At 45.9% G+C, this 13586-nt stretch overlaps 3 protein-coding genes and 4 non-coding genes across 7 annotated transcripts; 4 read left to right on the top strand and 3 right to left on the bottom strand.

The window, feature by feature from the left end:
* The first annotated feature begins 895 nt into the window (after window positions 1–895).
* Window positions 896–990, top strand: TRNAI-UAU (transfer RNA isoleucine (anticodon UAU)). Its single transcript has 2 exons — window positions 896–933; window positions 955–990. It is a non-coding gene; the product is annotated as a tRNA-Ile (tRNA).
* A 365-nt stretch (window positions 991–1355) lies between these two features.
* Window positions 1356–1427, top strand: TRNAG-UCC (transfer RNA glycine (anticodon UCC)). Its single transcript has one exon. It is a non-coding gene; the product is annotated as a tRNA-Gly (tRNA).
* A 3150-nt stretch (window positions 1428–4577) lies between these two features.
* On the bottom strand, window positions 4578–6536 carry LOC103061900 (histone H2B 1/2/3/4/6). The gene has a single exon (XM_007429322.4). It carries the CDS (start codon window positions 6504–6506, stop codon window positions 6126–6128), a length of 381 nt encoding a protein of 126 aa, XP_007429384.2. The 5' UTR covers window positions 6507–6536; the 3' UTR covers window positions 4578–6125.
* A 340-nt stretch (window positions 6537–6876) lies between these two features.
* Window positions 6877–7440, top strand: LOC148215234 (histone H2A type 2-C-like). Its single transcript, XM_088144079.1, has one exon. The coding sequence runs from the start codon at window positions 6907–6909 to the stop codon at window positions 7294–7296; it is 390 nt and encodes a 129-aa protein (XP_088000205.1). The 5' UTR covers window positions 6877–6906; the 3' UTR covers window positions 7297–7440.
* A 1828-nt stretch (window positions 7441–9268) lies between these two features.
* On the top strand, window positions 9269–10786 carry LOC103064768 (histone H3). Its single transcript, XM_088144080.1, has one exon. The coding sequence runs from the start codon at window positions 9287–9289 to the stop codon at window positions 9695–9697; it is 411 nt and encodes a 136-aa protein (XP_088000206.1). The 5' UTR covers window positions 9269–9286; the 3' UTR covers window positions 9698–10786.
* Window positions 10787–12280: 1494 nt separating this feature from the next.
* On the bottom strand, window positions 12281–12363 carry TRNAL-CAG (transfer RNA leucine (anticodon CAG)). The gene has a single exon. It is a non-coding gene; the product is annotated as a tRNA-Leu (tRNA).
* A 373-nt stretch (window positions 12364–12736) lies between these two features.
* On the bottom strand, window positions 12737–12808 carry TRNAM-CAU (transfer RNA methionine (anticodon CAU)). The gene has a single exon. It is a non-coding gene; the product is annotated as a tRNA-Met (tRNA).
* Window positions 12809–13586: the final 778 nt, after the last annotated feature.

Raw genomic sequence — 13586 nt, forward strand, 5'->3', positions numbered from 1 at the left:
ACAGTGAAGCCAATACCTTAATTTTTACAAGTGACTTCACTTCTACAATAACTTAATTTTTCTACAAGCTATAGGACAAGGGGACAAGGGACAAGGAGAAAAAGGCAAGTGATAGGACAAGGGGGAACATGGGAAACAGGAAATTGATAGGCAAGGGGAGAAAAAATCAAGGACAAGGGGGGAAATGGGAAAAAGGAAATTGATAGGACAAGGGGAGAGAAAAGATGGAGCAGAAGAAAAATCATTCATTGGGACGGGTCCCTCACCCGCTTTCGGGGTAATTTCTGAGCAACAAAGAGACCTCTGTAGACCCTGATAGATAACTCTGCCTTTTTCATACTGGACTCCGACTTAAAACAGTTGCGGCTTCTGTGGGGCAATAAAGCAGCAGTTCCTACTGTACTTTGTTTAGCTATAGTTTACTGAAAAAGCAAACCAACCACAATGGTCTGGATTCATGCCATACGCTCAGCTGTGATGCACGCTTTAGAAAGCCCAAAGACCAGGATGTCACCGCTGAGCTGCAGACAAGCGATTTCACATTACGGTCAACCTGTGGCATTCACCTGGCTGCACACACGTCCCCTGTCACAGAACTAAACTATGATTGTGAAGGATTCCCCGGGCTATCCTTTAAAGCAGTGTTTCTCAACCTGGGCGACTTTCAGATGTGTGGACTTCAACTCCCAGAATTCCCCAGCCAGCATGGCTGGCTGGAGAATTCTGGGAGTTGAAGTCCACACATCTGAAAGTCGCCCAGGTTGAGAAACACTGCTTTAAACAAGGAAGCGCGTTTTTTCCTGCTCTATTTTCAAAGTAGGTACTTTTAAACGAAACCCACAAAATCGTGTTAAAGATACACAAGAGTTGTTGCCCAAACAGCCTTCCATCGGTTGCTCCAGTGGCGCAATCGGTTAGCGCGCGGTACTTATACAGCAGTACTTTGCCGGAGCGATGCCGAGGTTGTGAGTTCGAACCTCACCTGGAGCAGAGATCTTTTCTTTCCCCTCCCCGAGGGACGCTCCTCGCAGGTTACTCACCCCCTGTCCGGGCTCCTCATAAAGGTCTTCCGTGGCGGTGAATACTTCAGTTGGAGGTCAGGGAAGTTGGGTGACTACTTACCAGGGATCTCGATTTGGGGGCTTCCCTTCTCTTCGGGAGGACTGGAAAATATGTCTTTTTTTTTTTTGCATGAACGGGAAGGGCGTTCTTTGAAGGGAGATGGATAAACTCGGAGGGATAAATTATTGCGGGAACCTGGGACGATCCGCATCTTTAGCCGATGGCGCCACCGTGTGGCGGTCCAGAAGCGCAACGCTTACGAATTGTGAGCTTACAAATCAACCCACACGGAAGCGTTGGTGGTATAGTGGTGAGCATAGCTGCCTTCCAAGCAGTTGACCCGGGTTCGATTCCCGGCCAACGCATAATTTCTTTTTTTCCATTTTTTTCATTTCAACACAATCTTCAGATCTTTGCTCTGAACGCGGTGCACTTTTCTTGTTTGTTTCTTATTACGAACCCCGTAGGAGCCGAGGAACGCGCGCAGGCAAACATTCACCTGTCCTTCCAACTTCCAACAAAGAACTCGGTGTCATTTTAAAAAACTGCACCTTTGTGATCCTGTCCGCTTGCACGGATCGTCATGATCATCCTTCTCGGACAAGGATCCACAGCTGTCCTTTGCAGAGGTGGAAAGGAAGGAGAGAGGGAACAGAGGGCTGGGTCGTCCTAACGCATTCACCAGGATCAGGTAAAGGCATCGCACCTCAGTTCACCAAAGGTGTAAGGGGTTTGGTTTTTCTTTTAAGACGTGCAAACCCACCCCTCTCCCTTAGCTTATGACTCAGTGCGTAATTGGTAAGAAATCCAGCTCGGCTATGTCATCCTGAAAGCAGCCTTTTTCCCAGAGGAGGTCCCCGAGTAGCCTCCTGCTTTCGAAACTTCCCACTGGAGATTTAAAAGAACTCCCAGCCCTGAAGCTGAGCTTTCTCCCTGCTCTTGGATTCACACCGTAGGAGAGTGCTGGAAAAGATTCTGTTTGGCCTGGCAAAGATGCTCCAGTTGGCAGTGTTGATTAGCACCACATGCTAACCAACTGAACTAACCAGCCCATTTATGACGCTTCTCCTTCGCTTCATGAAAACCTATGTACTCTCATGGCATTCAGAATTCTCAGAGGAAGATGATGAAGTGTAAGGAGCTAAGGTGTAAAACTTGTAAAGCGTGCATAGATTCAGCTGGGGAAGATTTCTTGGCGTTGCAAAAATCTGAATAAATTCTCCTTATTGCTGCCTAGGACATAAGGTAACCACAGCTCCTTACCTAGTCCCACCAAAGCAAATAATCAGGCAGCCAACTTCCGGTTAAGATAGCAGTGTGAGAAGCTGAGCCTCCCCACAGCTCCTCTGGATAATACTTTATTTTTTATATTTGTGGCCAATTTTACGTCAAAAAAGGCTATTTTAGTAAGTAGAAAGTAAAAGGGTTGTACTAACCCTGACCTTAGAAGATAACACCGTTACTACAACAAATATTAAGGTACCAGTGGGAAATACTGATTAAAGTCTATAAAGGCTTGGAAATTATTAATGGTTGTTTTGCACATAGATGCTAAAATAAATGAAGAGAGTTACAAGCTACTATATATAATGGTTCTCACTTGCAGAGGCTATGCACAACGTGGCATGCAGCCTCTAACACAGGAAGCCAGGCTACACAACTTACAACAGAGATAATTAAAAATTACTGATTATTTTACTTCTCAAGAGACTGCAAGTAGCCAAAGGTTGACCAAGGATACTGAAGTCACAGTAACATCACATCACTGGTCCTTAGGTCCTCATCTCGTACTCCAGCAAAAAATTAATGAAACGTGTGATTCTGGGTAATTTAAATGCCAGAATTGGCCCTAATAATGAAGCATGGGTAGCCAAGTTTCCTTATTTATCTATCAAACTTGGGAAAGTGGATTGTATGATAGACAGTCTAAAGATCAGAACATTAACTATGCAGGATCTTGTTTAGCAGTCTTTGCAATAAGTTAAATTTAATCATTTTAAATGGTTCAATGGCACATGATTATCCTGGTGAACTCATGTTTACTTGTGGGTGGGGAGCAAGTGTGATAGATTATTATTTAACATTGACCAATTTATTTCCCTTGGTCAGATTATTTAATGTTGGCTCCAGATCAGATAGTGATCATCAACCTATAGTTTTAAGTTTGTTAACCAATGATGAAGAAATTTGTCTAATCCAATATTATTCCCCGGAGGTTCTTCAGGAAGGTGATTTCTACTGCAGGATTTCTTGGGCAGAACATCTAAATAGTTATTTAGCTACAGTTTTAAACTCTACTCAAGCTTTAGATTTTAGATCATGTATAATAAAAGATGGGAGTTCTACAGAAAAAATAATTTCTTGTAATATTTTAACAAACCTAATCAGTATAACTCTAGTATCTGGAGCATCCATTACATCAAATCAAACAAATACTCTACTGAGTATCACTTGTAGTTTGCTTCATGTGGACTGTGTCAAGCTAAGAAAAAATTAAGACCTCTATATTTAGCATACAGAAAATCTAATTTACAACAGCCCCCTTTAAAATATTATGAGTTGAAGAAAAATTATAAGATACTATTACGTCAGAAGAAACAGAAAGCAGAGAGAGATTCCTGGTCATTATTAACAAATGCTTCTCTGTATAAAGACTCCAAAACCTTTAGGAAATTAACTTCCAGGGCTTTCACCGCCCCCTTTGTTCCGGATTGTTATGTACCATCCAAAACCTGGGGAAAATATTTTAAATCAATGTTTATGGAGCAGGAGCAACCTGTCACAAAGATAGCAAATAGCATTAGATTAAAGTTACTCAGCCTTCCACAGTGGGAACCAGTGCAAGAGGAAGAGGTGACTGACTTTATATCAAAAGTAAAATCTGGCAAGGCTCCTGGCCAGGATAATATATTCATTGAACCCCTCAAACAAGATCTAGATTGGTGGGCCCCTTATTAGCCATGCCCCTATTCACTGCAATAGGTGGCTCTGGTTTAATCCCCTTGGGCTGGAATAGGGCTTTAGTAGTCCCCCTATATAAGAAGGGAGGTATAGAAAACCCTGCCAGTTATAGGCCTATCAGTCTGCTATCAGTCCTGGGAAAACTTCATGCTCTAACCTGGCAACATCACTGTAAGGCAATCCTTCTGAAAGCCAGACAAATATGACGGCCTTGCTTCGATATTTTTACTCAAAAGGAGGAAGATGTGTTCCCACAGCAATAAAAGTTTTCAATGCCAAAATTGCATCACAAATTCTATATGGAGCTCCAATCCGGATCACATTTGCCAGTAACAGCGTAACACAGTTGCAGGCAAAATGTTGAAGACCTCTTTTAAGTGTCCCAAGCTGTGTTCCAGATTCTGTTATTCTCCTGGAAACTGGGCAATGCCCTTTGAAAACAAAGACCTGGTCAAGCACAATGAAGGTTTGGTTGCAAATCTCTCTCTTTAAAAATAAGGGAGGATCGCTTCAGGAAATTCCAAATGAATCTTTTGTAGATATGTGGTTTAAACAAAAGATAAGTCAGATTGGCACGGATCCCAATTATTTATTTTCCAGGGGTATGTCATCAGCATTTCATTGTGTCAAAGAAAGACTATGGGATAACTCAGTACAGGAATTAATGGCCAAAACCAAAGTATCACATTCACCTGTAACTTTTGGCATTAATTACAGATATATTTTCCAACTCCCCAAATATTTGGATAGCTCATATTTAAGTAAATACCGACTCGCTTTCTCAAAAGCCAGATTAAATGTATTGCCATCAAATATGCTATATGGCAGATTCCAACAACTTCCCACCTCTCAAAGATGTTGTCCCTGTAATGATCCTGATCCTGAAAGAGGGGATCATATTTTACAGTATTGTGAATTTTATAAGAGTCTATGGCAGGCAGTTATGTGGGCTATTTTAAAATGTAAACCTGGAAGGCATACTTCTGAGCATGTAAAAATTGTACTTGCAGACGGAAATCCTGGGATCGCAGTGGCAACAGCCAGATTTTTAAGTATGTCTATAAAAACAAGGTTTTTAGTAAGAAATCAATGAGTCAGGCCTTCAAGTGTATCATAGAATAATTATTAAATATTTTATTTGCTAAATTGTTTTATTCAGTGTCAAGTTTAGATTATATTTGTACCTTGTTTTCAGGCCTTTTGGCTGTAAAATAAATAAATATATCCTTCAGAGGGGGTCCCCAAGTAGCCTCCTGCTTTCGAAACTTCCCACTGGAGATTTAAAAGAACTCCCAACCCTGAGGCTGAGCTTTCTCCATTCTTGGATTCACACCTTAGGAAGGGTGCCAGGAAAGATGGTTTGGCCTTGCAATGAAGTTCCAGTTGGCAGCGTTATTAGTGCCACATGCTAACCACGTGAACTAACCAGTCCATTTATGATGCTGCTGCTTCGCTTCATGAAAACCTATCTACTCTCATTGCGTTCAGAATTTGGAGGAAAATGCTGAAGTGTAAAGAGTTAATATGTAAAACTTGTAAAGCATGGATAGATTTGGCTGGGCAAGATTTGCTGGCATTGCAACAAATCCAAATGAAATCTTATTACAGCGTAGGACATAAGGTAACCACGGCTCCTTACCCAATCTCACCAAAGCAAATAATCAGGGAGCCTTACACATACACGTTTGTCAGTAAATTCATTTATGTGCACACACGCACATATATATATTTTTACTGAGGAAGCTTGGCCTCTCCTAAACAAACATAGCCTGTGCCAAGCACACCAAGAGTTAGAGGAAGTTTCAATTCCATACCTTGCAGTAATTTCTCTCAGGAAATATTTTCCTTGGAGCTCTTGAACAAGTTTTAAATAAGTTTTAAGGTGGTATCTAAGGCCACTTAGGTGGTATCATACTAGGAAACTAATTCTGTAAAGGTCATGAAAATAAATCCCCTCAGTCAAGTCTTAGAAATGCAGTTAAGTGTGTCAATTAACCTCTACAAAGAGGCGTTTGAATCAGGCAGCCGCAGCTCTTTTTTTGAGAAACTTGGTGGCTCTTAAAAGAGCCTTTGGGTCGGTTGAGGAAGCGGGGCAAGCACGTCTACTTGGAGCTGGTGTACTTGGTGACGGCCTTGGTGCCCTCCGAGACGGCGTGCTTGGCCAGCTCGCCGGGCAGCAGCAGGCGCACGGCCGTCTGGATCTCGCGGGAGGTGATGGTGGAGCGCTTGTTGTAGTGCGCCAGGCGGGAGGCCTCTCCGGCGATGCGCTCGAAGATGTCGTTGACGAAGGAGTTCATGATGCTCATGGCCTTGGAGGAGATGCCGGTGTCGGGGTGCACCTGCTTCAGCACCTTGTAGACGTAGATGGAGTAGCTCTCCTTGCGGCTCTTCTTGCGCTTCTTGTCGCCCTTCTTCTGCGTCTTGGTCACCGCCTTCTTCGAGCCCTTCTTGGGCGCAGGAGCGGACTTGGCCGGCTCAGGCATGATCAAATCGCTAGCGAGACAAGCAACCGAACGAAAAGTGAAGCCTGAGGAGCAAACTCTGCCTGCCCCCTATTTATAGGGATCATACGCAAATGAAGGTGCTCAAAATCCCCCTTTCTGATTGGCTTAGAAAAAGAGCCACGCCTACTTCCGTAAACTTGTTATGCAAATGAGCGAATCCTGAAGTTCCGATTTCTATTGGATGTCGCAAAGCGCATCTCCTCTATTGGATAGCAAAAAAAAGTTGTCTTTTCATTGGACACAGAAGAGCCTACGCAGGAATTAACCAATAGGAATTCGCATTTACAAGCCTTTGGAGTGAATAAAAAGGGTCAAGGCGGCCGTCAGAAAACATTTATGTCCGAGTGAATCTTTTAGCTTAGTTGCTTCTGAGTGTAACATGTCTGGACGTGGGAAGCAGGGTGGTAAAGCGAGGGCCAAGGCCAAGACGCGCTCCTCCCGCGCCGGGCTGCAGTTCCCCGTCGGCCGCGTGCACCGGCTGCTGCGCAAGGGTAACTACGCGGAGCGCGTCGGCGCCGGCGCCCCGGTCTACCTGGCCGCGGTGCTGGAGTACCTGACGGCCGAGATCCTGGAGCTGGCGGGCAACGCGGCCCGCGACAACAAGAAGACGCGCATCATCCCGCGCCACCTGCAGCTGGCCATCCGCAACGACGAGGAGCTGAACAAGCTGCTGGGCAAGGTCACCATCGCCCAGGGCGGCGTCCTGCCCAACATCCAGGCCGTCCTGCTGCCCAAGAAGACCGAGAGCCACAAGGCCAAGGGCAAGTAGAGCCCCCCGGCCCGCCCGCTGCCCCGCCGCCGCCCACAACGACACCAAAGGCTCTTTTAAGAGCCACCCACCTTTTCATGGAAAGAGCTTGTCAACTTGCTAAAAGGAAATACTTTACTTTCCCCCACTGAAGCACGCGTTACAGTCACACAAGATACACATTAAAAGTAGCTTCCTTAAGCTGTTACAATACAATGAAAAGCAGACGCTTGGGCGACCCGTGTGAATGGATCTAAACTGGGAACATTGCATCAAGTCCCAGAGCCCAAAATGATTTTTTTTACTCGAATTCATTTTGCATAGCAAACCAAGGAATTCCGTTCGGATCATCATGCGTTCTTAAGGCGGTGGATGATAGGAATTGTACAGAATGTTTACTGAGTGCTGAATGTGTAAATAGTGGCTTTTTAAACAGAAGGGAGAGGAAATGAACGGAGCATCTGACACATACAGAGCTCTGGCGGTGGCGGCAATTTCAAACTAAAGAGACGTTTCTGCTTGGAGGGCGCTGGTGGACGGATAGCCAATCTCCTGCAGGGCGGGCTTTTCAAAGCAGCTATTGCAATGGACAGTTTTCTAAATGCAGTTCACTTCCTTCAAAAGCGCAGCCGCCAATCCGGCGAGTAGAACAATAAACAACGTAGTTCTTCATAGAGAGGTTCCGGGCCGTGGTGCCAGTGGCGAAAATGGTCCGCGATGCCCACCTTGGATTTAAGGGGTTTCTCGTTCGAAGCCACGACGCCGGCCAACTCATGCATCGCCTCTGCTTCGGGAGACTTGAAATAGTGCGATTTCCGCCCCAGGCATTAATCTTAGAGTAAGGAACATTTCACCCAAGAAAGACCGTATCAGCTTTTAAAACCACCAATGTATCCATATTTCTGCTAAAGGTGGGCTTAAGACCTGCTGAAGATGCGCGCGCCCATACGCTGTTGTGTGTTGTATTTTCTTCTGCAAATCTACAGGGAATTTTAGGCGGGGGTGGGGGCTCTTCCCCACCCCCACCGCCCCCCAAAATTCCCTGTAGGTTTGCGGAAGAAAATACAACCCGTTCACGTGTCTCCGCTCGAAAGGAAGGCCTGCCGAGAGACGCAGGAGTGGCTCCCGGGCGAACGCTACTGGATTGCCGCTTGCAGGGTGTTGCTCTGGGAGAAATTCTTACAGCTCTAGGTTGGGCTCACACGCTACAGAGATTAGGCTGAAAGGGTGTAGGAACCAAGCCATCGTGTTCGCCGTATTGCATGACACGAGGAAACAGCATGGAGCACTTGTCTGAATGTAACATATTATGGCAACAAAGCGCCTGTTTTGTTATTCCACGTGTGATCAGTGTGCTCCACGAGGGATACCTCACCCCTACGGCAAGGACTTCTCATTTGCTTCGTGTACACTTTGCCTTCCTGTCCCTACAACACTCAAGGCTATGTAAAGCAATTAAAATTGGGCATTATAAAACAGGGATAAAAACAGGGCAAAAAAAAGCTAGATTCTAAGGCTTTGCACTTTCCATAGGTCACGATTTGATGTTACCGAATTTATTAAAATGCGGAATTACTGGTTCAGTGCTCCTTTGTTGTAGCAGACTGACCAAATTATGAAACGCAGCAATACCGGTATTTTTAATCCTCCCTACGACCTCACGCAGTATCTCAAAGCAGTTTCGGGGAAGGTGTAAATACAATCGCCAAGGGCAGATATTTTGTAACGAAGTCAGTCGGTTTCCGATTTCACTGGGCGTGGAAACAGAGCCTCGGCAACTGAGGATCGGCGGGGGAGGCGGACCCGAGATAAGGATGTTGTCTTAATGGGTATCCAATCAACGTAAGCCCTAGAAGAATTCGAATTTCTAGGGCTTACGTTGATTGGATACCCATTAAGCTATTTCCCATTTTCAGCCAATCAGAGCGAAAGCGCTGGCTATAAAAAGGCCGGTAGAGGATCTCTCGCGCTTCATTTCTCGTGGTTTCATAGCTGGAGTTTAGGTGGGAAGATGGCGCGCACCAAGCAGACGGCCCGCAAGTCCACCGGCGGGAAGGCGCCGCGCAAGCAGCTGGCCACCAAGGCGGCCAGGAAGAGCGCGCCGGCCACCGGGGGCGTGAAGAAGCCGCACCGCTACCGGCCCGGGACTGTCGCCCTGCGGGAGATCCGCCGCTACCAGAAGTCGACGGAGCTGCTGATCCGCAAGCTGCCCTTCCAGCGGCTGGTGCGCGAGATCGCGCAGGACTTCAAGACCGACCTGCGCTTCCAGAGCTCGGCCGTGATGGCGCTGCAGGAGGCGAGCGAGGCGTACCTGGTGGGGCTCTTCGAGGACACCAACCTGTGCGCCATCCACGCCAAGCGCGTCACCATCATGCCCAAGGACATCCAGCTGGCGCGCCGCATCCGCGGGGAGAGGGCGTGAGGGCGCGCCAGCTCCGACCCCGGCCGGTCGACACCCCAAAGGCTCTTTTAAGAGCCACCACATCTGCTTGAAGAGAGCTGAGATCCACGCGTTTCTCGTTCAGTTAGGACTCCCGAGAAGAAATCGAAGGTTTGCTTGAGATGGTAAAGGAAATGCTTATAGCAACAGGATTAGTCTGAGACTAGGGTTGGATCTCATTTTGATCCCTTTTTACAGAATCTCAGGGAAACCAATTTAAATAACGGTCTGGATTTATGACTCATATTCTGGCACAGTCCAATGCAGCCTGAAGGTGCATAAAATCTAAAACAAACCCTATAACGTGGAAGTCTGAGGAATAAATGGTTCCAGTAAAGGGGCCAGTAATGGAGACAGCTATTTCTGTCAAACTGGTGAGTGTTTCTCCTTGTTGCTTTGCACCCCATTTGCTATTTTTATTTTACAGCCAAAAGGCCTGAAAACAAGGTACAAATATAATCTAAACTTGACACTGAATAAAACAATTTAGCAAATAAAATATTTAATAAATATTCCATGATACACTTGAAGGCCTGACTCATTGATTTCTTACTAAAAACCTTGTTTTTATAGACATACTTAAAAATCTGGCTGTTGCCACTGCGATCCCAGGATTTCCATCTGCAAGTACAATTTTTACATGCTCAGAAGTATGCCTTCCAGGTTTACATTTTAAAATAGCCCACATAACTGCCTGCCATAGACTCTTATAAAATTCACAATACCGTAAAATATGATCCCCTCTTTCAGGATCATTACAGGGACAACATCTTTGAGAGGTGGGAAGTTGTTGGAATCTGCCATATAGCATATTTGATGGCAATACATTTAATCTGGCTTTTGAGAAAGCGAGTCGGTATTTACTTAAATATGAGCTATCCAAATATTTGGGGAGTTGGAAAATATATCTGTAATTAATGCCAAAAGTTACAGGTGAATGTGATACTTTGGTTTTGGCCATTAATTCCTGTACTGAGTTATCCCATAGTCTTTCTTTGACACAATGAAATGCTGATGACATACCCCTGGAAAATAAATAATTGGGATCCGTGCCAATCTGACTTATCTTTTGTTTAAACCACATATCTACAAAAGATTCATTTGGAATTTCCTGAAGCGATCCTCCCTTATTTTTAAAGAGAGAGATTTGCAACCAAACCTTCATCGTGCTTGACCAGGTCTTTGTTTTCAAAGGGCATTGCCCAGTTTCCAGGAGAATAACAGAATCTGGAACACAGCTTGGGACACTTAAAAGAGGTCTTCAACATTTTGCCTGCAATTGTGTTACGCTGTTACTGGCAAATGTGATCCGGATTGGAGCTCCATATAGAATTTGTGATGCAATTTTGGCATTGAAAACTTTTATTGCTGTGGGAACACATCTTCCTCCTTTTGAGTAAAAATATCGAAGCAAGGCCGTCATATTTGTCTGGCTTTCAGAAGGATTGCCTTACAGTGATGTTGCCAGGTTAGAGCATGAAGTTTTCCCAGGACTGATAGCAGACTGATAGGCCTATAACTGGCAGGGTTTTCTATACCTCCCTTCTTATATAGGGGGACTACTAAAGCCCTATTCCAGCCCAAGGGGATTAAACCAGAGCTACCTATTGCAGTGAATAGGGGCCCACCAATCTAGATTTTGTTTGAGGGGTTCAATGGGTTTATTTATTTATTTAATTTATTTATCTCCGCCCATCTCCCCCTATTATCCTGGCCAGGAGTTATACCGATTAGGTTTGTTAAAACATTAAAAGAAATTATTTTTTCTGTGGAACTCCCATCTTTTATTATACATGATCTAAAATCTAAAGCTTCAGTAGAGTTTAAAATTGCAGCTAAATAACATGCTGATGACATACCCCTGGAAAATAAATCAGGATCCATGCCAATCTGACCTATCTTTTGAGTCACTTGTTTAAACCACATATTTACATTCATTTGAAATTTCCTCAAGCAATCCTTCCTTATTTTTAAAGACATATATTTGCAACCAAAACTTTGTCGCACTTAAATCAGGCCTTTCTTTTCAAAGGGCATTGCCCAGTTTCCAAGAGAATAGCAGAATTTGGAACACCGTTTGGGACACTTAAAAGAAATCCTAAAAAAAATTGCCTGCAATTGTGCTATGTTATTATTGGCACCACTTGCTATTTACTGTTTTTTATTTTGCTGAAAACTGTCCTAGCCTGATCTTCAGAAGCAGCCTGTGTTTTGGTATCTGCAGGCTAGGTGACTTTCTCTCAGCCCAACCCACCTCATAGGATTGTTGTTGTGGGGGAAGTAGGAGGCAGGACTATTAGGTTATGTTTTCTGCCTTGAATTATATATACAAAAGGCAATAGTAGTAATAAATTCCCATCCTGTTTCCTTGAGTATACAATTGTAGATGGGAATGTTTTGGTGGAAAAACCTGTCTTCTCTATGGCTGGTTTTGGGAATCTCCAGTACTCTGACGTTTTGCTTAAAAGGGGAAGTGCGGCGTAAACGTTCAACAAAAATAGAGACTCTCTATAAAAAAAGCTTCAACAAACTAGGAATGGGAATAGGTCTCTTTGAAAAAACACTTGTCAGGAGTGGGATTCGAACCCACGCCTCCAGAGGAGACTGCGACCTGAACGCAGCGCCTTAGACCGCTCGGCCATCCTGACACCCGTCCGCCAACTCTGGTTGCGGTGTTTGCAAATTCTTTCTCACTCCGCCGCCTCGTAATTCCCGACACAAATAAGGCGATTCTTTTCCTCTGAGCCTTTCTGCAGCGCCGATGGGAAACGTCAGCCAAGCAAGGGCGTTCGGTGACCGGGAGGCGCTTCCTCTCCGCCCTCCGAGAATGAGCAGCGCGCGATTCTCTCGCCGCCTGCGTCTGCTTTTGCGCGCGCTCTCGCCCGCGCGCCCACCGAAGAGAGGCGCCTAGCAGTAAAATCATGATAATCTCCATTGCTGTTGGCCCTTTCCAAAACGGCGCTGCGAAATATTGGCACTTGGTTCGACCTCTCTGGGAACCCAGCGCAGAAAAAGTGAAGTTAGCAGAGGATGGTTTCGATCCATCGACCTCTGGGTTATGGGCCCAGCACGCTTCCGCTGCGCCACTCTGCTCCTCGTTGCAAGTCAGTCTTCCTACGAGCTCCTAAAGGACCGTCTGCAACGCGCAAGGGCCTTCCTCTTTCGCTTTAATTTAACAAAGAGAGTTTGGGCTGCAACGTTGCAAGGGTTCGTCTCGCAAGAGGCACGCCGGGCCGGGCCATTTCCTCTTCGTGGTTTCCCCCGCCAAAGAGAACGGAGTCAGTTTTCTTCCGGGGGGGCAGCAGAAAAACACACGCGCCGCTGCATGTCCGCTCTCTGGATGCCGTTGCGCTCCCGCGTAGGATCACCCGCTGGGGTCCCGGATGCCAAGCATTAGTTGGGATAGGAATGGAATAGGCGGACCTCAAAATCCTCGGTAGCTTTTGCGACCTTATCCGACGAAGGGCTTTTCGGTAACTTCACCGGAGCGTCTCGTTAATCTTATTTGTCTCTTTGGTGGTAACAATAAAGCAATATCGATTTCTTCTGTCTCATCTCCTCGCCTCGTTTCCCCCTGAATCAAACTGAAGGGGGTTGGGGTGAAGTTTGCATGCCTTCGGAGAGAATCTGCACCGACGGCCCGTCTGGGAAACCTGCAATGAAGCTCGGCGGCATTCACACGACACCGCTGCGGGGAGAGCCACGGAACGCGGAGATGCGGGTCAGCTGGATTCGCGGTGGGGGGTCGTTGAAGGCGTAGCGATCTGCAAAAGGCTTCTCTTGAGTCTAGGCTGACCCGGGGCCTCGCGGGAAGGCGGCCAAGGAGTCAGCCGAACACGCGTGGGGCGTGGGAACGCACCCAGCCCTTGTG

Source organism: Python bivittatus, unplaced genomic scaffold (assembly GCF_059951505.1).
Source record: "Python bivittatus isolate LINGU-HERP-01145 unplaced genomic scaffold, Pbiv_v1 ctg000430_np1212, whole genome shotgun sequence".
NCBI lineage: Eukaryota > Metazoa > Chordata > Lepidosauria > Squamata > Pythonidae > Python > Python bivittatus.

Coding starts and splice junctions, on each gene's coding strand:
- LOC103061900 (XM_007429322.4), bottom strand. CDS start 6,506: ATGCCTGAGCCGGCCAAGTCCGCTCCTGCGCCCAAGAAGGGCTCGAAG.
- LOC148215234 (XM_088144079.1), top strand. CDS start 6,907: ATGTCTGGACGTGGGAAGCAGGGTGGTAAAGCGAGGGCCAAGGCCAAG.
- LOC103064768 (XM_088144080.1), top strand. CDS start 9,287: ATGGCGCGCACCAAGCAGACGGCCCGCAAGTCCACCGGCGGGAAGGCG.